The following is a 27,808-nucleotide window of genomic DNA, read 5'->3' as shown; positions in this document are numbered from 1 at the left end:
TCTACTCCGACACGCCTGGAGGCGGGGCCAAATCGCCCCGCGCTTGCTGATTGGACGGATCATAAGTGGGCGTGTATCATTCCTGATCCGACTTCTCGGAAAGGGCGCACTTTGTACCCGCGGCTCGGCACGCGCCCTGTACGAGGCCAGGACAGCCTGACGCTCGGTGCTCACAAGCGGTGCGGGAATGGCCGCAGAAGGAGAGGCGAAGGTGGTGGAGGGTTTAAAGTGCTGGTCCATTGCCATGGTGCCGTTCGGAACGGCGGTGATGCAATGTTTGCGGGAGCGAGCTGTGAAGGTCAAGGTCGTGGCTGTTGGCGTTGTTGTTGTGAAGCGGAGTTGCGGTTGGTGGTTGTTGTGTGATGGCGGTTGAGACGTGGTTGGTTCAAAATCAAGATAGAACAGAAAAACGGCTATCTTAAATGGTCGCAGCCCGAATGAATCACATTTATTCCCTCTAAACAACGGGTTTGGGGCTAACTACACATGTACTTACAGAGATATCTCACCTACGGGACCTGAATGGTGGTTTGCGAATTTCCTCAACCGCAACAATAAATATATATATATATATATATATATATATATATCAAAAACTCTCATCTTGTATATATGTATGTATGTTCCTGAAAGAGCCAAAACGGTACACGATAACACAAAAATTAGGGACACCTTACTTACCATTCTCCTGCAGTATCAAGTTTCGTTCAAGTCGAGCAACAAAAAAAATTATTTTAAAAAAATCAATTCCCAATTCAGTCAAGTACTCTTTGGGATTATTTGATCAATACAAATAACCTCAGCGGTATTGTTCGCTGGAGCTATCTTTTTTGTTTTTAATCAACCGGTCACAATGGAAACCAAACTGGTTCACGGGTCGTCTAATGATTATTAAATCATTGTACATGAATCACTGCACCAATGCTGAAAATTGTCAATCCGACAAACGATTGCGGAGAAAGAAAGACTAAAGTTTTGTGCGGACAAAGAGACAAATGGACCCAAACGCAATACCCTCTCCTTCGATGAGGGTAATGAAATGATGCAACCAACCAGTCCATGATGTGAAAGCAACAAGCCTTTCATTTCAGCCTCATGAGATGCACCAATATTATGAGCTTTACATTCCCCAGAATCCATGAAACAAATGCGATGCTGAGGCACCAGCCCACGGAGCAATTGAAATTCCCTTGAGATCCAGACAAAGGCCTTGCAACCTTTTGGGAAGTACCAATTCCTATGAAAGATTTGGAATGATGGGGCATTATTTTGTAATCTTACAAACATGAGTCATGATAATTTATGTTGCCAACAGAGGTGATTGGTGTAGAACATTTTCAAACATACCTCAGTCATAAAAACAAAGTCAATGCAAATTTTTTTAAGTAAAGAAAAACTATGAAACAAATCAGAGCTTCAGGCAGGTTTATTAGTTTGCAGTATTATTGCTCAGTTTGCAGCTACTCGATAAAGACCAAAATTGTACGATGCACGTCCTTGGGACACCGAGGTGAGATGTACAGCAACTCAATCAACAACCATAACCAAACAGCAAGATTGACTAGGAAAACAAACAAGTTGGGCTGAAAAATAAAATGCAACAACACCGGCAAGCTTTGTAACAAATCCAAATCAATCAGATGAATTCAGTCTGAGCAAGTAGAGTAGGAGCACTCAGCAAGTCTGGAGCCTGGTAAAACATTTCTCCACAAAATATTTTTCCAACAATTTTAACTGAAGACTCACCCTGGCACCAACACTTCAATGTCAAGCCACAGACTTGTTCACTTTCCCTCATGACTTACAGGTGCAAAGCAAAGTTGACTTTCATGAGAACATTTTTACTGAATACCAAGGAACGACGATCATTGATTGATTGCAATACATGGTCAAATCAGAAGAGCATCAAATAAAGTCCTGCTGAACCTCAATCTCCACAAATGTTCAAATCTCAAACGGTGCAAATTAACTGATGTGGGAGATTACATTAAAGATGTTATATTATTGGGCTTTAGCACAAGGCTCAAAAACGTTACATCCACATGGTGCATATGTCTACATGGTGGTTTTTTTTTTTAATCCTCAGATGCACTGATGACAAGGTGGAGGACAAGTGGCAAGCGGGACAATTCCACAGAGCAAGGGTTAGAGAACAACTGTGCAGATGGCATTTGGGGTAGTTGGTGGTGACTGCTCTGGTGGATCTTTAGTAAGCGTGGTTGGCCACAAACAGGGATTCTCCAGCTGCAGAACCAGCAGTGGCAACAGGATGGTATTCACCCTTTGCTGCCAAGCCATTGATCTGTGAAAAGGGAACACAGTGGGCTCAGGTGTGAGCCTTAGAATTAAAATATAAATAACTAGAGTTCATAGAACACGTTAGCCTCACGCAGTCTTGAGACAAAAAAAAATAAAAAATAAAATAAAATAAAATAAAAAACATGCAGGAAGGGTCTGCAAGTGACAAATTTGATTGGTCGAGAGGACGTAAAATGCTGTAATCCTTACCGTCCATTGTTCTTTCTATCCAGAGAAGCTTACCAGTCCATGCTGATGCTACCACTATGCTTAACAGGAGGGATGGTGTTGACTGGGTGATGTGCAGTGGTCGGCTTGCACCAGACGTAATGCTTTGAATTTAAACCAAAATGTTCAATTTAAGTCTCATCTGACCGCAAACAAAAAAAAACACTTTTCTCGCCATGCCGACAGTATTATGAAATGCTTTTTCACAAACTCCATATAAACTATTAGATGCATCTTTTTCAGTAATTGCTTCTTTCTTGCCACCTGTCCATAAAGGCCAGCTTTATGAAGGAAACAGGATATTGTTGAATGATCAACACTGACTCCCATCTCGGACACAGAGCCTTGCAGATCTTTCAGTCATTCTTGATTTACAGTGACATCCAAAACCAGTATCCTCCTATCCTGGCAACTGAGTTTGGATGGGTGGCCTGATACATCTTCCACTTCTTAATGATGGATTTCACCGTACTCTTCTTATAGCCCTCCCCTGAACTGTGTTTCTCCACCACTTTATGTCTGACTTCTTTGGAAAACTCCTTGGTCTTCATGTTTGCTTTGTTGGTTGACCAAGTGAGTTGCACCTTAAAACTCCATATACAAGTGGGGGAGATTAAAATTTCAAGTTAAGCCACTGATTACATGCAGGTAAAACCTATTACACTCATTTCATAACCTTTCAAACAAATAATTTGCTCCTTAAGTGATTTAGGGTTTTTAGGGAAAGGGTTTGTATGCTTATGCAGCTGAGAATCATCTGATTCATCTGCATTTTTTTTGCTTTATCACTTTGGAGTAGATGGTTAAGACCACTGTATATAGAAAGTTTGATTTGAAAGCATCATGAGATAAGCTCAGGTGGCATCAAAACATGAAAAAAAGAAAAACTGGACATGTACAATATTAAGAAGAAAATGAGGAACAAAGAACCCTGCCTGAAAGCAAACAGGGAATTTTGCTGGTGCTTCGGTGATACATTTGTCTAAAACAAAATGCGGGACTGCAATTATGCAAACTCTGCCACAGGTGTATTCTTGCACTGATACAGACAGAACTCCAGAGCTTGTTATTCCCTGCACTGCCCTTTTGTGATCTGTAAATGTACCATGAGCTGTTTGTGAGTTTAAACATGTCTGCAACTTAAACATTAAAAGTGGCAAATGGTTCCTTGGAGAATATGAAGAGAAGAGGACTTGTTGAAGGCAATACAAATGGTGTGCAGAGTGGAGCGAAAGGAAAAATAGACTCACATTAGCCCGGCGCATGAACTCAGTCTGAGCAGCCTTGACGTTCTCCTTCTTTCCGGCCCATACCTTGAGCACGGAAGCCTGCAGGGCACGTCCGTATGAAAAAGTGAGAGCCCAGGGCTTATGCAGGGGGACCTTGTTGATGGCGCTTAGGTGGATTGAGGCATCCTCCTCACTTTGCCCACCTGACAGGAAGGTCACACCTACAGAGGAAAAGTTGTCCTCTTCAAGAACCGCAATTTTTTTTTTTTTTAAATACACAAAGTCAAGGCAAGGCTCATGGAAAAGCTCGAACACTATGGATCAGGATGCAACAGAACGAAAGGAATAGTAAAAAGAGAGGGGGAACAACAGCAGGGTTGAAGGACAAAATAAAGGGAGATTTAGACAAATAATGGATGTGGGAAGGAAAGGACGCATGGGGTGGACAAGATGGATACAGAACAAAAACTCAGGAAGGGGAAAAAAACCCGGAAATTTGGAAGGAGGTGGACTTCATACTCGGCAAACCTCCCACAAGAAAACTAACAGAAACAACAAATGGTTTGTACCGGGCACGGCAGGTGGGACGGTGCGGCGCAGCGCTGTAACAGTAGCCATGGCCACCTGCTCAGGCGTGTACTTGGCAGTGCTGGAGTGGCCGGCAGTGACCATGTTGGGCTTCAACAGAGTGCCCTCCAGGTAAATGTGGTGATCGCTTAAAGCCTTGTAGCAAGCAGCCAGGACCTTCAAATTGATATTTTAAAAATTATATTAACAACAATAATTAAAAGGCACATTTAATATGGAGAGAAGCAAAAGACTCCAGCTCAATATCAATCTTAATCAATTCCTATTATGTGGGACACCTTCTCAGTAACATGCTGGCAGGTCTTGAGATCGTGGTCTCCATCAGGAAGGATTTCTGGCTCAACAATTGGCACCAGACCATTCTGAAATTAAAAAAACGGTTCAAAGCACAACTTGTACAAAATATTTTGGACAAAAGTCCTTTAACCCCAATAAAGCTGGCCTTTTGACAGCAGTGACCGCAACAAATAAAAACAGCCACACCCTTATATTGTTAAACTAGTAATACAGACTTGCTCCAGAAGCTAAATCTGGTGTCAGTGAATGACTTGCACAATGCCATGTACATCATCATTTCCCCACCCTCTGGTAGGGGTCAGTGGTTGAACCACGTGTACAGGAGAAAATTTCAAGTCATCTCACCAACCGCGAGGAGGAAGGGGAAGGGGGCATCAATTTCATGCACACGATATACCATTGGGCACCCCGAACACGTCAACAAAATTTGAGGGAAATTAGCCAAGCAGTTTATGATTCTACAAGGTTCAGACATATCCACAAATTGCCAAATTTTAATAGAATTAAAAACTCCCAGAAGAGGAGTGGAGGTGGAAATGAGGGCACCAAGTTGATACACGACACCAGTGGTTGCTAAAAGTAGTGACATGCCACTGTTGTCCTTTAATGGCATGAATTACTGCATACTCAGCACCATCTTGGAAATAGCATTTGGTCAGTGACCCAGAGTTAAACATTTCAAATTCCAAACACATTGGCAGCCTGTCTGAAGCCACCAAACAAACTGAACAGCCACACTTGCCATTTTGTTTACCCACTGCCCTCATTCTTTCCCCAGAGAACATCCTGATCTGTCCTTTGTTATAGCTCTTCCACAAGCCTCGACTGCACAAAAAAAGATATAATAAAATCTGTGAAGTAAACCTGCTGACAGATGCTGGCATAGCGAGCCAACACATTGGCATTCTCAATGATGGAGAGATGCGATGGCATGTGGTGCCCAATCTTGAGCACACAGCGCCACTTAGCAAAGTCAGCGCCATCCTTCTTGTACTGAGCACAGCGCTCCGCCAGTCCGTCCAGACCTGCAAGGAATGAAGACCACAAATTCTATCAACAAGCATTATTGTGAAGGAGACATATGGTTGTACATACCACAACCTTTCTTCAGTTTAGACTTGGTCTTTTTCCAAGTCCCATAGGACAATATCAATTTGTCAACAATCTAGTGATGTCGTTCCTTACAAGTGATGCAAAAGTGCACCTTCCACGACGATAATCAGTTGAAAATAAATAAAATAAATTACCCCCGTGTGGGGGTGACGGTCATTTCTATAATACCACAAGTTCTCAATGTTCAGTTATGACCGAAGACTACTGCGCAGCTAGGTTAAAGATGACGTGGCATCTTGGTGCGCGCGCACGAAATTATATTTTGAAAATAAATGCCGACGTTTACATTTCGGGTTTTGTAACTTTTGCACCTTCGGCAGAAAATGTATACATATAAAATACACCCATGCGGGAGTGACGGTCATCTCTGCGGGAAAATATATAGCCTCCTGAAGGTAGGGCAGTTTTTGCAAACTTTGAAGTCACGTGACGCGAAAACGAAAGCGAAATTCGAAAATCCGTCCTAACCAAATTTAGATATTGTCCCATAGATTCATATGCCACAATCAAATTCAAGATTGCTTGAGAAATGTAGGAGATAGATTTTGAAAATCGTCATTTTCGCAACTTCAAAGGCCTCGTGACCTTGACCTTCGGTGACCTTGAAAGTCATACCATCGTGTACGTCTCATCGACCTCTATCAGGATCACTAATGACCAGATCTCCCGCTTCAACTTCATTGTGAACGGACGGACGGATCGTCACCTCTCCTCTCAACACCAATATTATAAGGTCATGCTCGAAGAGATGACCTAAAAAGGCTAAAAATGTGTTTTATATTTATATTTCATTTCTCCTTCCTTCGTTCTTTGCGAATCGCATCGGCATTTTTGGCCATCTTCCAGATCACGTGACGATCAAACGGGAAGGAAATTCAAAAATCTGTCCAGTTAGATAGAAGATAATATTTTTTACTATCATAATCAATAAACAGTCGCCGAATATCTTGTAGAATGGCAGACTAGATAGGTTTTGAAAATGGCGATTTTTATAACTTACGTGACCTCGTCCCTGACCTTGAACCCAGACAAAAGTTATATCGTTGTGCAACACTCATCGACCTCTACCCACATACTAAGTTTCATCAAGATCGAAAAGAAAAATTGTTGATGGACGTACGGACGGATGGACGTTTGGTCCGGCTTTATTAGGTCATCTCTTCCGAGATGACCTAAAAACGAGAAGCACACTTCAAAAACTGAACGAAGTTATGCTCATGACACCCTATCAATCAGAAACTCTCAAATATGTTAGACTCACCAATGGGATAAAAGTTTGATAACCAAAACGTCAGTCACATGGTGTGGCAGCCATATTGGTTGAGGAAAATATTTTTAAGATTACCTGAAACTACTTATCGATGCAATACTGTAAATATATAATCCACAACCCTTGCTGCATAGTTTGATAATGATGACATCATCGACCACATGGTTTGGCACCCTCCACTCCCTCCTCCCCCCCCCCCCCCATCACCTCCCAATGACACTCCCATGGGCCCTCATTATATCTGCAAAGACAATTGGCACTACAATTTACACTTCAAGATAAAATGGAAGACAGGCAGACAGAGCCAGACAAATGGAATGTGAAAATAAGGGTAGCTTTGCATTTGTGTGGGTTAGCAAACACACTGCACGTGGACCAAAAACAAAATAAATATTTTCACTCATTCCTTTACCTTGAGTAGTTGTTTCCCCATTTGTTCCAGCCAGTGGCACAACACCAGTGTCAACCTGCAATTAAACAAATACCCTTCAGTACCACAACCACCAGTTTCTTTGAAAGCAACCAAGTCACAACCTACTTTTGAAACCAGAACGTGAGGGCCACAAACCTTGATTCCTACAACAATGCCCCTGTCTCGAATCATCTGCACAAAAGGGGTGCCATTGGCGGCCTTTTGATAAAGGGTCTCATGGAAGAAGATGACCCCCCCAATGCAGTCCTTCATGACTTCAGGGCCAGAGAAAAGGATCTCACGGTAAAAGCGGCGGTGTTCATCGGTGTTCTCCAATCCAATTTGGGTCAGCCGCTTTCCCATGGTTCCTGATGGGGTGAACAATAAAAAGGAATTCAAAATAACCTTGGGCTTTATGAGGAATGACTCAGAAGGCTTGCCCTTTCTTTCTACGATCATTGTGTGTGCCTCATGGTATCAAAATCTATTCGTCAAACTCTCTCAGAAAGCAAACAAATTATTTTCATGAAGATCAGTTACATGTTCTGTTGTGACAGGAGGATAGTATTACAACCAGAATGTATTCCATATTGTTCTGCAACCCTTTAAAGTCCTGGGGGCTTCCTTTGAAATGTGGGATAGAATTTGTCGGGTTAACAAATGATGGCTTCACTGGAAAAGGCAGCGAGTTTGGAGATCGTCGCCACTTCAATCGGAGCAAGTTATGAAGGTTTGTGCAATATGGGACTTTCTAAATGATGTAATCTGCTCACCCCCCCCCCCTAAAAATAAATAAAAAAAAAACTGCATGCGAAACAAGAAGTTACCTAAATGGCTCACAAAGCACTAAAAGAAGCCAAAAACACTTGGAAAAAGTACCTGAGAGAAAAAGGGCTGCACCTCTACCCAATGAAAGACTTGGAGAACTTCATCAGCTTGCCCAAAAAGCTGACATCCTACAGCTGCTCGTACTACAAAAAAAAAACTCCTGACCACGTGGGCCGGTGCAAAGCATAAAACTATTGACAGGCACATTATGCCAAAACTGACGACAGATTGCTGCTCGTGAATCGACCTCGAACCTTGCGGAGTGCATCTTGTGAACATGGCAGGCTTGGTGATAAATTTAATGGACATCTGCAATCAGGAAGACGACACGGCGCTTCATTACCAACAAAGCGATAGATGCCAACTCTTCGACAAAGCTCACTTCGACAAAGCTTCACGACGTGAACGAACCTCGTTTCAGCTATTATTCACTTTGAGACAGATGAACCAGGTAGACACCATATCTGGGTTGGATGCTTCTTAACAGCGATGGGAAGGTCATATCTCAAGCATGTGGATACATAGGGTTGGTTTAAAATCAACAACATGAAATGCACTATTTAATCATATTTGGAGGAAGGAGGAGTGGAGAGCTGTGAGGGCTGTTATAAATACAAGTTTTGTTTGGTTCTGGTACCACAACAGAAATACTAGATTTTTTGTTGCACTAACTGCTGAAGGTGGTGGATGTGCATGTATATGTGTGTGCCACTCGCTTGTGTCAATTACAACTTAACACCTCTCATATTTCCTTGATTTTCACGAGTCCAATTTGCATCAAGGAATACAATTATGGTTAACCATGTTGAAGTTGCCACTCCATCTAAATCCTGAAAATTATGTTTCGAAGCATTTCAATTACAGATTTCACCCGAACAACGGCAGGTTAAACGCGCTCACGCTATCAGAAGCGAGCCACTGAATAGGCACACAGCGCATGCACGAAAGGTCTCATTAGCATTCACACGGCACTTTGAAAGTCCTATATTGAGACAGACCCTCACAGTATTACCAGAGATAGCAATTTTAAAAAGGCAGGACAAAGGCAAAAGTGATGTGGTAATTGGAAGGTGACAGTACACACCAACAGACTCATCAGCTGCAAGGATGCCCTTTCCACGTGCGACAATACGTTGGGCAATGTCCGCCAGCTCCTTCTTCTGCTCCGGGGTGAGTGCAGGGTGGTGAGGAGCCATTGTTGATTTTTGTCTGGAGGGACAGAGAGCAACAAGAATTTTTATTTTATTTAATAAATTAATCATTTCCAATCAATCAATGATTGTATAAAATCGATTGGTGTACAAGCAGTCCAGTTCATTTTTTCTGTATACATCTACTTGTAGAAACATGACTCAATACACAATATTCAATGTCGCCAATTCAAATAAATAATCAACAAAGAACAATGAGCACTTTGCCAACAATGGAGACACTGTTCTCCACAACTTGCAGCATCACTGTCGCACATCAGGATTTTATTATGGGATTGCTCACAGATACTTTACTCTGTGGTAAAAGGAAAGGAACAATTGTGCAACAATTCAGGAAGTACACGAGTACACACTCCTGAACTAATGGACAGAATGCACTGAAATCTGGTCGTTGCACTCGGGAGGTGGAGGGGTGTATGGGAGAGTTTTACGTGTTTAAAAAACAATTCAGTCCTGGTTGGGGAGTGGGGGGGGACACCATTTCTCTCCATATAAACATGTATGGTATAGTGTCACTCCTAATGGGAGTGGGTATTACAGGTTATACTAAAATTATCCTATCCATAAGAATGAGCTACTGTATTGACGAGCACGTTAAAAACAACAAAAGCAGCGATTCAAAGTGGTGTTCTCAAAAAGACAAAATTAAATTTACATCGTTAAATTTAAATGTTAAAAAGACAAAAGAGCCCAATGTCTACATGTTAGCTCGTTTGCTGCTCCCACCTGAACACAGAGCTGATGATGCTTGGCTCTCAGGTTTGGCAGACATCTGAACAACCTACATCCTTGTCCTGGATGCAATATGATTATACAAGCTCCTCCATGAGCCTTACATCAGTAAAAAAAAATTAAAATAATAATAATGTATATATCCATCGCCTTTTCAAGGTTTGATATTAATCGGACAAGGGCTTCCCAAGTTATGGCCATTTATTTACCAACCAATGACAGGACACGTTGCTGCGTAAGCATGGCCGATGGGGAAGAGATCCTCAGCCGCGTTGCCCATTACGGATTACAACGTACGGACTTCCGGATAGTGATTACTTGCTGTATTCGAATAATTTCTTATGCGCATTTATAGATAAACACAATTCCCAAATCCAGTCGTCGTTTACTTTTATGTCGTCAAAAGTTTTTTTTTGTACGGCCCCGCACGTACAGCCACGCGAGTGAAGGAACGTCCTGTGTGGTTGTTGAGCGAGGTAAACTTGATTTTAATCAACTCTGTGGGTGTATGTTACAGCAGTTGTTACCTCAATGAAAGCGATAATTCGTGGAATGCATGTGAACATTCCGTACGGGTACGCACCACTTCCGGATCGTGATGACTTACTGTATTCTAATAATTTCTCGATTTCTTATGTGCACTTATAGATCAACACAATGTCCTAATCCAGTCGTCGTTTATGAGCACGAAGGAACGGTCTGTGTGGTAAAACTCTTCCTGCCAATTGAAAGTTTTTTTTTGTTTGTTTGTTTTTTGCACTTACGGGCACGCACTTGATTTTAATTAACTGTGTGTGCAAGTATCACAGCAGTTGTTACTTCAATGCAAGCGATAATTCGTGGAATGCATGTGAACATTCCGTACGGGAACGCACCACTTCCGGATAGTGATGACTTACTGTATTCTAATAATTTCTCGATTTCTTATGCGCATTTATAGATAAACACAATGCCCCAATCCAGTCGGCATTTACGAGAGCGAAGGAACTCTCTGTGGTAAAACTCTTCCTGCCAATTGAAAGTTTTTTTTTTCATGTTGTTGTTGGTTTGCACGTACGGCCAAGCAATAGTATATATATAAATAAATCAACAACTACAGGTATATTCAAAGTACACCAGCCCCCATGCCAAATAATAAATCCTCCAGCGCGCGACATTGCCGTGGCAATGGGAGTTGATTAATTAATTGCATAATTCAAATAAATAAATGGTAATCTTAAAATAATTAATTTCTTCATCAATTGGCTGATAGCAAACCTAAACCACAACAGTTTCATCCGAATCTGAAACTTTTTGAAAATGAAGTAATTAATTGAAAAATGAAATAATCGATTGATTAATCAATAAATCAAAAATACCCCTTACACCAAAATCACTTGTTCAGTCATGCCCAAATGGTGCCCGATATATTGCCAGGATGAGGAATAAATAGATAACTAGAGGGGGAGCACTCGGTAGAGTGCAAAACCTCCGCCGCCAATACTGCTGGGTCACTCAAGTGAACCTTATATCTTATTCATTAAATATGATGTCAACAGTGCTACAGTTATAGTTCTTTTCTCCATTTTTTTTGGGGGAGGGGGGTTGGAAATCACTTAAAACATATAGAAATGCAAAAAAAAGAAATCGAAATTTTGTTGAAAAAAAAGTTGCAAAATTTTTTTTTCTCTGACAATTTTTTTTGGGGGGGTTGGAAATCACTTAAAACATGTAGAAATGCAAAAAAAAATTCTCTAAATTATTTTTGGGGGGGTTGGAAATCACTTAAAACATATAGAATTGCAAAAAAATAAAAATTCTCGAACAATTTTTTTTTTGGGGGGGGGGGGACCAAGTCCAAAATTTAATGGCATGATTCTTGGACCATAGCTAACACCCCCCCCCCACCAAGTTTCGTTGAAATCCGTCAAGGAGTTTTTCCGTAATCCTGTTCACAAACAAACAGAAAGGGGTGAAAACAGTAACCTCCATCCATCTTCAAAGATGGCAGAGGTTAACAATGAAGTAATTAATGAATAAATTAATTTATCAAAAAAAATTTTTTTTTTTTTAAAAATAGTTCTTGCCAAAGCACATCTTCACTTTTGTCCCCATATTTCAGCTTCCTGGATCAAAGAATGGCTGAGATCGTCCAGACAAACAAACAAGAAAAAAAAAAACCAATGTCACCCCCAGGATGACCAGTATCTTGCCAAAATGTGAACATGAGTGACTTATTGATTCGATTAGTCACACAAAAAATAAGGGTTTCATCGACCTTGATGCTCGACCTTTTTGTGACCTTGACCTTTATATTTTCGTACGGTTAATGGTATCTCTCCAGGACCGTTGTACATGAAATAGAGATTTTGATGAGAACTGAGGAAATAAAATTTTCATGAAAAATCCGTTTTTTCGTCATGACGTCATCAAATGACGTCATAGCATCAAACTTTTTACAGATCTGGAAAGCACCTATCAAGCGCTTTCATATGAGGTATTACTCGATATGGTATCTAAGATTTCAAAATTTGACCTTGGGGTCAAAAACTTTCGACCTCCAGCGTTAACCATGAAGGTCAAGGCCGATCACCACCAAAAATTAATCAGCTGAGCGCCAGACTATGAACTATATTCCCATGAAGTTTGAAGACGATCCGATCAAAATTACTCAAAAAATAAGGGTTTCGTCGACTCCCCTGATTTGCGACAGTGACCTTGAAAATTTTATGCGCTGAAAGGGACCTCTATAGGACTCTGATATGCGAAGCTACAAAAGTTTCCAATGATAACTGTGCTCTGCAGAGTGATCGATACGTGATTAGACAAAAAAATAAAAATAATAAAATAAACATACAAGCTGACTAACATATCTTGCAAAAACTTCGTTTTGGCAAGATAACAAGTAGCAGTACATTCATAGTGCACCGCCCCCATGCCAAATAAATAAATAGCAATCCTCCAGAACGCGACATCGCCGGGCGCCAAACGATGCCGCCTTGCAGCACTTTGAGTTGGAATTGGGAGGGAGCGGTGTACAATATATTGATCAATTGCACAATTAAAATTAATTGATGCAAACTGAGAGCCCAATGTCTACCTGTGGCAATTAAAATAAATAGTCACTTTTGTCCCCAAATTTCAGCTTCCTAGATATCGCCCGGACAAACAAACAAACGGAGGGAAAACAGAGTACTGCCTTCCTTCAGTGCCCGGCGATGGAATCGTACATCGCCTGGATATGGAATTTGGACGGAGCGGTGTAAAATGTGTCTGCAAAGATAATAAATTAAATACCAAGAAAGAAAGAAAAAAAAAAGTTCGTAGAACACAATACTCCGCACAGTGTTCAAGAACCTACTTCATTTTTAATAACCTGATTATTTTAAAGATCATTTTTTTAAAAACTGAAAGTTTAGCACGATTGAAGCAGTGTTCATGTGTTATACACCACCCTATAGAGCATGTCGAAATACTGCACCAAAGAAGGCTAAAACACTAGGTTTGTATTCCGATTAGTGTTCAAAATATAACGTTCATTTCAAATAGGTTGTTCCTCAATCAAACTAATAAGACAGACGTACGGACATGAATGAAATGCCTAACCCCACTTTTCACTTCGCGTGCATGGGGCATTGATGCGAGCTGAAAAAATAAATAAATAAAAGCTTTGATTTTGTATTCACAGCACATTGCAAACGATACAAAGTTGGGATTAGATTATTAATTTGTTTCTTGCCTCACGCACGTGAAACAAAAAATGGGGTTAATCAATTGGTTCATCTACGTCCGTCTGTCTGCCATCGGTTTATGATCGAGGAACAACTTATTTGAATTGAATGTTATATTTTCATCACCAATCTGAACATGAACATGAAGACAAGTCGAGTTTTATCGTACATACCTTGGCTCTGAATTCGTACCGATCGCACATGCGCAGTTAGCGAGATAATATGTTCACTCGGGATGCCTGCTTGGCAGCCAAATAAACTTGAAAAACATTCCAAACAGGAAACTTACTGTTTTTAAGGATGTCATAATGGACACAAACAACAATGTAATGTGTTAGATAGTGTAATGTAATAGGACACTGAGGAAGATGGCAGTAAATTCTGGAATTAGTCTATTTATACACCTTTTATTTAAATTTAACCATGCACTTGAACACTGTTGTACACAAATAATGTTACATAATAGTTCCATGACCCTTCAGTTTTGTAACATCAATATGTACTTCCATTAAAATAAAGGCTCAACATGGTGGTGTACAAGAGTACTGTTCTGGACTGCTTCAATCGCACTAAACTTTCAGATGTTTTTTTTTTTTTTTTTTTTTAACAATCATTAAAATTATTATTTTATTAGAATTTAAGGAACACTGCACAGTGTTCCGACATGCACAGTATCATGTTCTATGACCTCCATAGTTAATGAATTAATGTGGGAAATTAGTTTATCCTTCATTACCTCACTTTGTCAAAGGAAACGTCAGCATGGTTTTGATCTCACGTACAATCATTGGGTTGTAAATGGTTTTACTTTTTTTTTTAAAACACACATACATACATAAAAAAAATTGGCTGTGGTTGGAGAACCATGATGTGCGCACATGCGCACACTCAAAAAAAACAACAAAGAAAGTGACAGTGGAGCAATGGGGCCACATTTCAATACAAGCAAGCAAGCAAGGAAGGAAATCAGCTCATGGGAAGAGAGAAAACACAGTAGCCTGCAAGTAAGGGGGTTGAATTATATAATGTTAATGGGGACAAAAAAAAATTGGGGGGGGGGGGAGGGAGAGATCACAAGATGGTGGTACACCACCTGGTTGAAAGCCCGGTGGGAGAGTGGGATTGAACAGAGAGTCTAAAACAAGAACAAAAGGTCAGGGGAGGGGAGGGTTACACAAGATGAGGTGTGTAGTAAGCCTGGATTTTGAGTGTTTCATCTGGAGGGGGTTACTGAAAGAATCTGCTCAACCTTATGCACAGATCCATCCCACCTCATCTTCGGTACACCGAATCATGTGGTGAGGCAGGTGCTTTAAAATAACTTACATTCTCCTCCTGGAAGGCGTTCTGTGTCTTCCTTCTTGAGAATATGGTACAGTAATTGGTCGTTATTTTGATCACAAAAGTTTGCTTATGCTGATGATCTTACTCTTGCCTACCACTCGTACAATCTTGATGATATGAGCAGAGTTCTTACGAACGACCAAGGTTTTGGAGGAGTATTTTACCAAATGGAGATTATGTCCCAATTCATCAAAAACTAGTCACTGCTTTCCATCTGGCACCATTCTGTTTCCTCCTGTACAATTATTCTGGCTCATATCAAATGAGGCCTCCTTCTGTGGAAAAATCAGTCCAGAATGAACCGCACCCTCAAATGTCTTGGAATCACTGTGGATTGCAGCCTAACATAGTGAAGATATAAAAAGGGTTTCTCAGAAAACGAAGACAAGATGAGAATGAACATAATCCATAAACTCGCCGGCACTAGCTGGGGAGCTGCCACATGCAGCATTCACACATCGACCCTTGCTCTAATATATCCCACTGCAGAGTACTGTGCACACCAATCTGGGCTGTGAGCGGTCACACCGAGCACCTTGACACTATCCTGAACTCTGCAATGAGAAGTGTATCTGGAACACTGAAGGAAGGACTGTGGCTCCCCCTCGCCAGTGGCTCTCTGTACTGCCTAACATCACACCCCCAGACATTTGAAGGCAAGAACATACCCAGTGTACCTTCAGATACAATTCAATGTTGACCTGCCAATCCATGAAGAGCTACCAAATCCTCCAAGACTTCAACTGAAGTCATGGAAGCTTTTCTGGATTTGGGGACTTGCAGTGGCCAATACCAACAACAAAGAGTTGTGGCAGCAGCAATGAAGTAATGGGAAAGGCTTTGACCTCGAGACACCAATGGAGTGGTCTTAACCAACTGCAAACTCGACATGCAAGAACCGATTGTTCATATACACATAAACATATTGTTGCGGACCTGGGGTCAGGGGCGAACTACCTCCAGATCCCACACGAATAACTTTGTGATGCGGCGGGTCGCTAATCAACCGCGAACGCCAATAACTTGACTATATGACTTAGGGTCCTCCATCCAATTAATACAGTTTGCCTAAAGGTCACATGATCCAAATACCAGAGAACATGTCCTCGGTACGCACTTGCTCAAACCGGATCACCTTACCAGATCAGATGCAGCCGAGCGGACTGCCAAGCACGTACCGGCTAAGAAACAGATCGTTGGGAATAACGTCCCAGCTAAAGTCGGGTGTGGACCATGCTGGACCAATGGAAGAAAACATGAAAACGAGCTGGGAACATTTCTATACAACACATTTATTTACAACCAAGTGAGGAAAAGTATGTGGCACAGTGAATGGGGTTTTATTTTATGTACAGAAGGGGATAGCAAGGAATTTGTGTGGTACGGCAAAAGGAAATTTACAAAAGAAGACACAGAACAGGATTATCCTGACTATCTTTTACAATCTTACTCAACATAGGATGGGCATCATCACACACACACACACACACACACACACACACACACACACACACACACACACACACACACACACACACACACACACACACACACACACAGCCGAGAGAGGTGAGGATGAGCACTCTCTAAATACCGGGTGCGGCCGGCTGACCAAAATAGCCCAGGACGCTTTGGGAAGGGGAGTTGGAAAGCAACTGGTGTCAATGGTGTGGGAGTGAGGTGTTATGTTGGCGACATGAGGGGTGCGGTGTCATGCCAGAAGAAAATGGGATTGCAAGTCAGTAACGTTTTTCTTTGTGCTTCCACAGAAGACAGGATAGAGGGGTGGGAGGAAAGAGAGGAGAATAGATGCACGAGAAGGAAGATCCCTAACATAGCCATGTAAAGGTCTGTACGTGTAGCGTGTACATCCGTGGGACGCTCCGCCTGAGCGTTCCCAACTCGTGATACGACGTGTTAGCTCCTGCGTATTTCTTCGCCGGAGCTTGTGGCAACGTCCACTCCGCACAGGTCCGTCTGGCTTTACGAGGGTGGCGGAACGTCGACAGCATGGCAGGGAGTCTCAAAGGATGACAGTCGCACTCAGATAAGGTTGTCAAAGCTCTTTCGAAGAAATGTGTGCTAACGGCTCCACTCTACTCCCTTTTATAATCCCCAGGCGAAGGGTCGGGTGAGGACCGGAAAGCGATATGCTGTGGCCCAAACCCTGCTCTTCTATTGGATCACAGTGGCCCTAGCCACACTCCACCAGGCTCCGGGACGGAAAACCTTCTCAGATGCCTACCAGCTTCTGCACGGCTCGGAGCTCCTGACTTAACATGGGGGCATGCTTCCAAATGGCACCCCGGCCCTGAACGCGCACCGAGTGTAGTCTGTATGTCAGATAGCAGCGAACTTTCTCCACCACCCACTAGCTCCTTCACGAGCCAAAATGCACACTCGGGACCCTAACCAAACTCCTGGATTGCCTTTCCCGCGACCCCTCCTCATTATTTTGGGTCTTGCAGTCGTCTTACGACTGGATGAGGGTTGCAACAATTCCGGACGCTCACCTGGGACGTTCCCGCTGAGATGCAGCGGAGCTATTAGCGTCTGTTGCGTGGTCGAGCATTACGTGGCACCGAAGACAATCCGACGCCGCGCAGTACTCCTCAAAATAGAGTGGCAAATTGTAGTGATGCAAAGGTACGAGGGGGTGTGGGAGTATTTTTCCTGTGTGTGTGTGGGAGGCGTTTGACCAAAGTGATGAGATTTGGTGAGCGAGGTACAGAGTAAGGTGAGGTGCCAGTTAGGAATTGGCGCACAGATTTGAATGAAATAATGATGCGCAAATTCCCGAGGAAGGCAGTCTTGTGCGCAACGGGGATAGGGATGATCCGAGCCACGGGAGGAATCACTGTGTGCTTTTTAACAATTGTCTATTGAATGGCGTGTGTGCTTGCATGCTTGGCGTGTACTACGGCTGAAAGGAAAGGGTTAGAGTTGGGGTTGGAATAGAGTATTAATCAGAGATATTAATTAGACCTAACTACGAGACCCACGTAATGCACTTTGTTCTGTTAACCCACGAGACATGAGGAGAGGAACAACTACATGAATACCAATTAAATATCTGCTTGGGGATCACTATGTTGGGTACAATTGCCTTAGAGGCATACAGTTTTGCAAAACCACAATATATATATATATATATATATATATATATATATATATATATATATATATATATATATATATATATATATATATATATATATATATATATATATATATATATATATATATATATATATATATATATATATATATATATATATATATATATATATATATATATATATATATATATATATATATATATAGTTACTGATTTCAGAATCAGATCCAACAAATGCAGAGAAACATTTATGTCCTTAGACAGTTACTTCCCAAACTGCATGTCCAGGATAGACCCATCCCCATATCCAGTGGGATTCTACCTTTGATGCGTTGAGAAGGGTAAAGAATAGATTCCTTTTCTTATTGGATGGCCTTTTTCTCTTCACAACAGACACATTCATGCACGTGAGATAGCCGTTAGCCCAACGGAGGCTCGTCTACCCCTTTTCCATCAGGACACATTGGCTTAGAAGCGAACGATTTATTTACACCTTGGACTTGCAGCACATTTGATTAAGCATACCACAGGCTTTTTCTGAGCAGTTCTGACGGTCAAATATGGCTGTGGATCATGATACGCACCTCTTTCCATCGACGTTGGGCAGCTCTGTGGATGGTTGTTGACGATTTATAAGCGCTTCCCGTTTTTGCTCAGCAATTCTGGCAAATGGCTGCTTTCTGCCATTTGTCCAGTCACCGTTGCAATGATCGTGAGATTAGCAGTTGGTGACGTGCAACGATGTGCCAATAGGCAAAGTGGATTTGCCTGAAGTCTGCTTGAAACTCTGCCCAGACTGGCCGCCTATAAAAAGGACGAGTGGAGCATTTTTTTTTTTTTTTGAGCGTTTTGGTGACAGCTGGGTGACGGCTATTTTCAGCTCCAGTCAGTTACAGTCACATGGTTGGTGAGCTAGCGACAAATGAATTTGTGACAGTTGGTGACTGCCTTGCATCCTTGCAGCTCTGATCACTGGTGACAGCCTCACAGCACCTCAAAGCTCCTTGCAGCTGTCCGTTGGTTGTGGCTCCTGATGGTGGGTGATGCTTGGACCGTTAACACTGGTTCTGCTCTTGGCGTACCTGGTTCCTAGGGGTAACAACGTGACATCGATTGGTGTGAAAGCCTGTTTGCGAATGGGCGCACAGCAAGGCAGGGTGCTGGCAGTGGACCACGGCATGCTCACACATTTTGGGACGTTCTATTTGAGGCAAGACGACTTCCACTTTGTGAGCAAGAACGGATTTCTCTTCCCCCCTGAATGATCTGAAGGGTACCCTTGTCTGTGTTTAATCGTTAAGGTCAAAGTCACATTTGCTCTACGGCGAGGATACAGCGGCCGTACGCCCTCTGAATTGACAGAAACGTGCGGCGGCCGCAGAGTTTCTGTGGTGGCCTCAGGGTGGCCCTACACCTTTTGGCTATATTTTACAGGCCATATGGGTCGCCGTGGAATTATAGCGCGGAGTTATAACTTTTTTCATTTCTACGTTTGCCGTAGCAATTCGACAAGCCGAAACAAAAGAACTGGTAAAAATAAAAAAATAAATAAATAAATAAATAAAAATGGAACCCACTCGTTACCGTCCGTCTGGCCGCACGTTCACCTTAGGGCCCCCCTTGCGGTCGCCTTGCGGGCACCTTGCGTCTGCCTTGAAAATTATATGGCCGCCGCAGGAACGCCCTAAGGTCACCGCACGACATCAAATCAAAGACCGTACGGCACCCCCACATTTTCGGTCTCCACAATTTCTAAATACGCCGTGCGGCTCCCCGAAAAATAAAAACATATGTGACTGCGACATTGTGTGACCGTGGAAATACTGTGGCCGCCGTATAATTGCTAGTGGCCGTAGATTTTGTAAACCCCACGGCCGCCGTGGAAAATGTGACTTAGGCCTTAGTAAGGCATAGTGATAAGCATCTGCTCTTTCTCTGTTTTTCTATCACTGCCCAATTCTTTATTTGCTTGAGATTATTTTGATTGATTTGAAGTTACCTATTTTTCACAACAAGGAAATAAAAAGTTCTTCTTTTGTATTTATATTGTTCCTTATTAATAAATTCCTTGTTGACGTTTCAACCTGTCCGTGCTTGTCCTTTCCTTCCATTGATCCATCATTGGCCGAACCGAGAGAGACTGGATGATAATTACCAAACTAATTGACTTGTAATAGTCGGCACGCACCAGCGGTTAAACGCTCGGCCGCCCCAATTAAGATCGAATCAAGATGAGATTTGTGCTTTGCCGAGGGCGCGCTCCCCGTTCAGGAAGCCACGTGACCTCTAGTTAAACGGTAAATTAGACGGTGGACACTGGAACTCATGGTTAACCGATTGGCGTTCGCAGTTCTAAAGCAACCCACACTCCGTACCCATAACAATATATATTTTTGGATAAGATTGGGGCAGTTGGGATGACATTTTTAAAGAAGGCACTTGCTAAAGTTTAAAAATAAAAAACAAGATAGACTCCGCTAATTTGAGCAAAAAAAGCGAGAGCAGACTCGGTCTCAGGGCAGCGTTTCGCCGGCTTCACCAGGCACAAAAGGATGAAGTGTGCCTATTGTGCCTGATGAAGCCGGCGAAACATTGCCCTGAGACCTGGTCTGCTCTCGCTTTTTTTGCTCAAATTACTGGAGTCAATTTAGTTTTAGTTTTTTTTGGAAGAGACCCAGCAGCTTGAAAGAAAGGACATCTTCCAGAGGACTGTTGAGAAAGTGGATGGGGGGGGGGGGTTCTAAACGGTCCTTTCGGAGAGACATAGTGAGAGTGAGATTTGTCCGGATTGAAAGACATGTTCCACGTGTTGGACCAGTTTATGATTTTACCCAGATCTGCAGTGAGCGAAGAGGCTGCTGCATGCCAGTCTAAGGGATGGCAGATGGTACAACAGAGTGTGGAGTCATCAGCAAAGAGAAATAGAGGATTTTCCAGAGAGTCGGAGAGATCATTGATGAAAACCAGAAAAAGAAAAGGGCCCAGAACGCTACCTTGAGGAACTCCAGCCTGGACAGGAAGAGGGGATTAAAGAAATCCATTTATGACCACACGTTGACTGCGACAAGAGAGGAAGTCTGCAAGCCATGAGTGGAGATGGCCTTGGATACCATAGGAAGAGAGATTAGTGAGCAGGGCAGGATGCCAGACCATGTCAAAAGCACGCGATATGTCTCGGGATATGGCTCTGATTTCATGTCCGGCATTGAGGACCTCCATCCATTGTTGGGAGAAACAACAAAGTAATTTTGGTCATTTAGGATGCAAAGTAATGAACTCTAACATTATGAGAGACTTTCAAATCATGAATCATGTCCAACCTTGCTTCAAGTTGCCACATACCAGCCTCGACCTTTCACCGAGAACTGCAAGTGAACAAACGCTCAAAATGATGCATCTCATTTGCATTGAATTTTGGAATCATTAAAAATAATATCTATATAGCACCTTTGCCGACGGATACAAGGTATTGACATTTCAACAACGGAATCTCTAAGCAGTCAGCAGGTTTCCTTTCATCTGTAGCAAACGATGCAACAAAGGCACCTCGAGAAGTAAATACAATACAAGAAATACAAAAGTAGACTCTCCAGCTCTTGCAATGCTGTCACCACAAAATCAATCGAGTGTACAGATTTAGTCTGCAAGAGGTCTTCCTGAATATTGAGACCTCATCAAATATAACCACAACCTAAAATTCATTCCATGACATTTAGGAGATGGTGAAACCAAAGCTGCTCAAATCACTTGCAGACAAAATTCAGCAGCCATTCAAGCATGCACCTATTACTGTGCCCTGTGCACCAGTGTAACCGAATACTTCAACAGCTGCCAGGCTTCACGACACTCAGGAGAGTTAGCACATTCTTTGGGGAGTAGAGGAGGGGCTGCAAAAAAATAAATAAATAAAAGGGCTGACAAGCCAACTTTAGCAGCCTCTTCAAAACACCCATAAAACCATGTCAACCCTCTCACCCTACAACCGTTACAATCATTGCTCGGCTTTCGGGTGTTAACATTATGCATTCCAGAGGCGTACGAGTATGGCAATGGTCCACAATTTGAATGCACGACACCGCATATTAAACTTATGGGGAGGACAAGATAGATACAGAGTTGCTTTCTGTATCCATCTTGTCCACCACACGTGTCCTCCTTCTCCTGTTCCTTTTGTTTTGTTACGGCCCGATCCGTTCTATGTTCTAGCTCTTCCACGAGCCTAGACTTTAAGTATAAAAAAAAAACAATTGTCAGATGGTTTGAGACACCAAATAACGCTCTGGAATGAGTGTCACGTGTTGAATTCAGTGATTCAACCGATGCAATATCAAAAACGAGTACAAGCTTCATTCCCTCTTACCACCCATCACCCATCCATTTAGCTATAACAATCTCTTGCATACTTGCATCAACAGTTAACTTTCATTTTGCCCCAAAGTTATTCTTTTTTTGTATACACAGTCGAGGCTCGCATGAGAGCAAAACCAGACAAGTGCAGCAGGAGACAAGAGTGGCGGGAGAGGAAAGGACAAAAATACAGTAGAGAACAGAGACATGAGATCTGTGGAAGGGAGAGGGATGGGGTGGGGTACACAGGGTAAACAAGATGGACATTCAGGAATGAAACCAAGGAATTTTAAGGAGGTGAGTTTTGGGTGGATTCACGGGGGTAAAAAAGATCGTGGTTTTGGATGGGGGAAAATAGATGGTGGTGAACAACTGTTTACGAAGGCCTGCAGGGAAGAATGGGATTGAAGAGAGTGTGGGAGTTTATTCCAAAGGCAGGAAAAAAAAAAGAGGAATGAAAGAGTGAAGGTGAGCAGCAATTCTTAATTTTGGTAGTTTCACCAGAAGGGGGTTGCTGGCGGACCTGAAGCGCCCTTTGGAAATATGGGGGGAGGGGGGAATATACCTCAGACAGGGCAAGGGGGGGAGCCTGAGAAGAGATGGTAGAAAACAGAAAGACCACCAACCTGCCTGCGGTGAGGGCGAGAGACCCAAAGACTCAGCCTAGTCACGGAAGATACGAATGATCCTAAATGCCTTTGCTTCCACAGCGTGAAGCTGAGAGGCAGGAGCACCAGCCCAGAGGAGAGAGCAGTACTCCATCAGGCTGCAGACAAAAGCTGTATGCTGTCAGGAGCTCAGGTGTGCCAAAGAAAGACTTTGCACGACGGAGGATGCAGAGTCGGAGACTGGCTTTGGAGGCCAGGTTGGAAATGTGGCTTTCCCAGGAAAGATCATGGCAGATAGTGAGATCCAGAAGCTTGAATGAAAGGACTTCTTCAAGAGGATTGTTGAGAAAGTAGATGGGGGGTGAGGGGTGAGGGGGGGTAGGAGTTCAAGACGGTCCTTTCGGAGACACAGTGAGTATGAGATTTGGCAGGATTGAAAGACATGTTCCACGTGTTGGACCAGTTTGTGATTTTACCCAGATCTGCAGAGGGTAAAGAAGCTGCGGCTTGCCAATTTGAGGGATGACAGATGGTACGGCAGAGGGTGGAGTTATCAGCAGAGATAAAGAGGATTTGCCAGAGTCGGAGAGATCATTGATGAAACCCAGAAAAAGAACAGGGCCCAGAACACTGCCTTGAGGAACTCCAGCCTGGACAGGAATAGGGTATGAGAGAACTCCATTTAGGGCCAAACATTGGCTGTGACAGGAGAGGAAGTCTGCGAGCCTTGAGTGGAGATTGCCTTGGATACCATTGGAAGAGAGTTTGGTGAGCAGGGCAGGGTGCCAGACCGTATCAAAGGCACGCGATATGTCGTGGGTGATGGCTCTAATTTCATGTCTGGTATCGAGGATCTGAATCGATTATTTGGAGAGCAAAAGCAGCCTATCCAAGGTAGAGTGACCTGGTGTGAATCCAAATTGATAATTGGAAATCAAGTCATAGGAGAAGAGGAAGGATTTAATGTCTGAGAGCGGATGGATTCCATAACCTTGCTGATGATTGGGAGAAGGATGATCGGTCTGTCGTTGCAGGGATAAGTTTTTGCACCTTTTTTCTGCAGGGCAGTAATGTTTGCCGATTTCCAAGCAGATGGCAGATGACCTTGAACAAATGAGAGGGTGAATAGAACAGAGAGAGGGTGAGCAAGAGCAGCAGAGCAGGTTTTTAGGAGACGTGGGCTGATGCAGTCTGGACCGGTTGCAGAAACTGAGTCGAGGTTTGACAGCAAGCTCTCCACATTGTCAGGAGAAAAGGACAGAGTCCAGGAACAGCTGGGTGCGACTGGGTAAAGTGGGTCAAGAAAGCGATGAGTTTGGGACACAAGATTTAGAAGCAAATACGGAGTTTAGGCATTCAGCGTCAGCTGTGTGGCCATTTGAGGTGAGCGAGGGGATGGAGGGGGGGCATACACCAGAAACACACTTAATGAGACGTCACCAGGATTTGGAGGAGGGAGAGAGGTTTGAGAGTTCAGACTTGAGATTGGAAAGATGTTGTTTTCTGGCTCTCCTGAGGGTAGACACATACTTGTTCCAAGCTTTGTAGAAGGAACTGAGATTGCATTCATTTGGATCAGTCTTCCATGAGGTAAAGGCAAGTTGTTTCAGGACAACTGCGTTGACACAAGCTTCAGTGTACTATGGGCAGGAGGAAGGGGAGGAAAACTGAAGACGAGGTGGGATAAATCTGTACACGAGAGAGCAAATTTCTATGAAAGAATTCCCAGGACGAGTTGATGGCTGAGGAGGTCGAGATGGGACTTCAGTCTCAAAGTCCCTGCCAGTCAGCCTGAGTGAAATGCCAGACTCAATGGCACTGGGGTGTTTCTCTAATAACAGCCATTTTGATAAAAAATAAAAAATAAAATAGCATTCAAAAAATTATCAGTGTGAGATTAGACAGACAAGACCATTCAGTTTGCATTTTTCATTATTAAAAAAAACAATGATGTCATCAAGCGTCTTAAAATGGAGGAATCTCCGTCTCTCTTTCTCTCTGTTCCAACCCATCTGCCTCTTGTCCCTCTTTCTTCCTTCATCAATACAAGGTCTGATCGTGTTTGTATATTGGCTGCTCTTAGAGCACCCTTATTCTGGACATTTCCATCTGTCTGTCTGTCTGTGAAACTTTGGACAAGCCTAGGGGCTAAACCACTCAACTGATTCCAATGAAATTTGGTAGGTTGGAACAATATTTCTGGGAATCGTGTGCTTTCGAATATGGGACCCCAGACCCTAGCAACGGCACAGCAACGGCCCTTTAAAGTGGTCAAAAAAAATCAAAAAAAAATAAAAATCGAAAAAAATCGAAGCTTAGAGTTCTGTGCGCAATCTATCTAGCTCCCTTCATGCCAACTTGCAGCCCTAACAAAGAATATGTGTTGGAGATAGGTTTTGGGAGAGTACAATTATTCCACCATTTACCAAGTTTTGTAATGAGACTTTGGAAGGGGAAGGGATGGATAGACAAGGCTGCAGTGGACACTTCCATACCTTGTATCAAAAAAAAAAATAAAAAAATAAAAAAAATCAAGTGCACAATCATGAATTGTAATTTGTAAATTAATGTTATTTAAAAGTATTACTACTACAAGCCCCCCAATCTATTACCACGCTTGTTGCCCCCTCATGCAAAAGATCATGCACGAGCCTTATAAACTCTGGGGGAGGAAACAATCTCGCTTTACTCAATGCCCACTCTGGAGCCTGGTGTTGGCTCAGTGGTTAGGGTAGCGGCTTGGGATCCTGTTCGGCTGTTGAATTAAAACCGGGTAGGGTTGACTCAGCCTGTCATCCTTCCGAGGTCGGCAAAATGAGTACAAGTTCCAGTGTGTGTAATGGTAGAGGGGCACTGCATCAGCGACACAGTGGCGCTTCAAGAAATAATAGCTACCCCGGCAGCTAAGCTGCCATACGAACACCACGCAGATTGTAGGGACGTGAATGACGTCACCACCACGCAGTGCTTACCGGGAGGACGTCTGAAGGTCAAAAAAGGGACGTTACGTCGAGTCACATGGTACCGCACACGGTGCACCGAAGCTGGAAATATAAACCAGTAATTGCCGGAAACCTCACACGGATTACCTCATGAAAATTAATAATGAAGATAAATTTAACCCAATCAATCACGATCATCCAAATCCGTTAATTAAAATAGAAAAAAAAATTTGGACGTGTCCACACGGATCGGAGAAATGCTTTAATTCGCCTCAGAACGCAAGTCACCCGGTTGGCGGGTTCGAGTACGCGACCGTTACGGGTGGAGCGCGATGTCACCGGTTTTATACTGGCATGATGACGTGCCGAGCATCGGCTTCGACGCGCGTTTTTGTCATATTGCGGCAATGACGTCACGTCCTCCGCAATGACGTCACGTGCTCGGTCCAAGGTTAAATCACTTAAAAAGGTTAAAAAAAAAAAAAGACCGTTATTAGATCGAAATGAGGGCAACTCACGCCCTTCCGCAAATGGCGGCGACAATACAAAAATCTCCTCACATGATCACGTCACACTTCGTCACGTGCACCGTAATTACAAACCACATACTTTACCCCCAAAAAAAAAAATTAAAAAAAATACATAATGTTTTTTAAAGCGTGTGGGGAAAGGGAGAGAAGGCTCTTTGACTTTACAATTGCACAGTTCATGTAACTTCACTCACCTTTAACGAGGTCTGCAACAAGAACCGACGGAACGCCGACTGGGAAGGGCGCGTCAGTGAGGGGCTCTAAACGCTGGCGATGCGTGACGTCAGCGTGGGAGGAGCTCCATTCTGATTGGCCAGCCGTGCGCCTCACCAGACCAATCTCTTCACGACGAACCAGTTCGGTTCGGATATATTCCTGCACGGTAACGGCTGCTTCCGCTTGATTTATCCTCGTTTCGAGGACGGTGCGGCTCCTGCCGACAAGTTTATCGATAGATGTTAACGTCATTTGATGAAGCCACCCATACTCCGTGAATTTCATGAATCGAACGGGTTATCTTTGATGCCATTTATTTATTACGTACGTAAATATGATTGGATTCTTCCCCCCCCCCCCCAGTGCGTGCGTAATAAATGGATGAACGCGAATATATCGCCGTTTTCGGCTAAAATTACGAGCAAGCATCCCGACTGCAGCGAAAATATGACACAACGTTCGGTTAGAAGAGTTTGTGGGAGTTGAAATGCGGGATTGTGATTGTGCGCCCTATTGAAACCTCATCCATTGAATGGACAGGTGTTCAGTGTTTGGAATGTTTCAGCAACATGATCCATCCATTGGGACCACACTGTGTGGAGCGTTGGTGCTGCTCGAGTAGTCTCCTGGGGAATTTTATTTTTCTTGTGGTTGTATACATTGTCGAGGCTCGTGTAGAGCTAACACACAACGCACAGCAAGGGGGCATGAGACAAGAGGGGAGGGAGTGGGAAGGACAAAACAGTGGGGAACAGAGACATTCGGAGATCTATGGCAGGGAGAGGGA

The 27,808-nt window shown here is 43.1% G+C and overlaps 1 protein-coding gene across 2 annotated transcripts; it reads right to left on the bottom strand.

The window, feature by feature from the left end:
* Window positions 1-1,408: 1,408 nt before the first annotated feature.
* LOC147028694 (fructose-bisphosphate aldolase, muscle type-like) lies at window positions 1,409-27,155 on the bottom strand. Of its 2 annotated transcripts, none has more exons than XM_085879371.1 (9): window positions 27,000-27,155; window positions 9,348-9,472; window positions 7,592-7,803; window positions 7,436-7,490; window positions 5,505-5,665; window positions 4,622-4,705; window positions 4,325-4,499; window positions 3,777-3,976; window positions 1,409-2,302 (listed from the first exon to the last, which is right to left on the bottom strand). In XM_085879371.1, the coding sequence occupies exons 2-9, from the start codon at window positions 9,457-9,459 to the stop codon at window positions 2,207-2,209; spliced, it is 1,095 nt and encodes a 364-aa protein (XP_085735497.1). In that variant the 5' UTR covers window positions 9,460-9,472; window positions 27,000-27,155; the 3' UTR covers window positions 1,409-2,206. The 2 variants fall into 2 exon arrangements, with proteins under 2 accessions (XP_085735497.1, XP_085735498.1); XM_085879372.1 differs by lacking the exon at window positions 27,000-27,155 and adding an exon at window positions 26,306-26,319.
* Window positions 27,156-27,808: the final 653 nt, after the last annotated feature.

Source organism: Eptatretus burgeri, chromosome 4 (genome assembly GCF_056783735.1).
Source record: "Eptatretus burgeri isolate ZD-2024b chromosome 4, Ebu_testis_v1, whole genome shotgun sequence".
In the NCBI taxonomy this organism is placed as follows: Eukaryota; Metazoa; Chordata; class Myxini; order Myxiniformes; family Myxinidae; genus Eptatretus; species Eptatretus burgeri.
The sequence above is the reverse complement of the archived record's forward strand: the minus strand, read 5'-3'. Positions and strand labels throughout refer to the sequence as shown.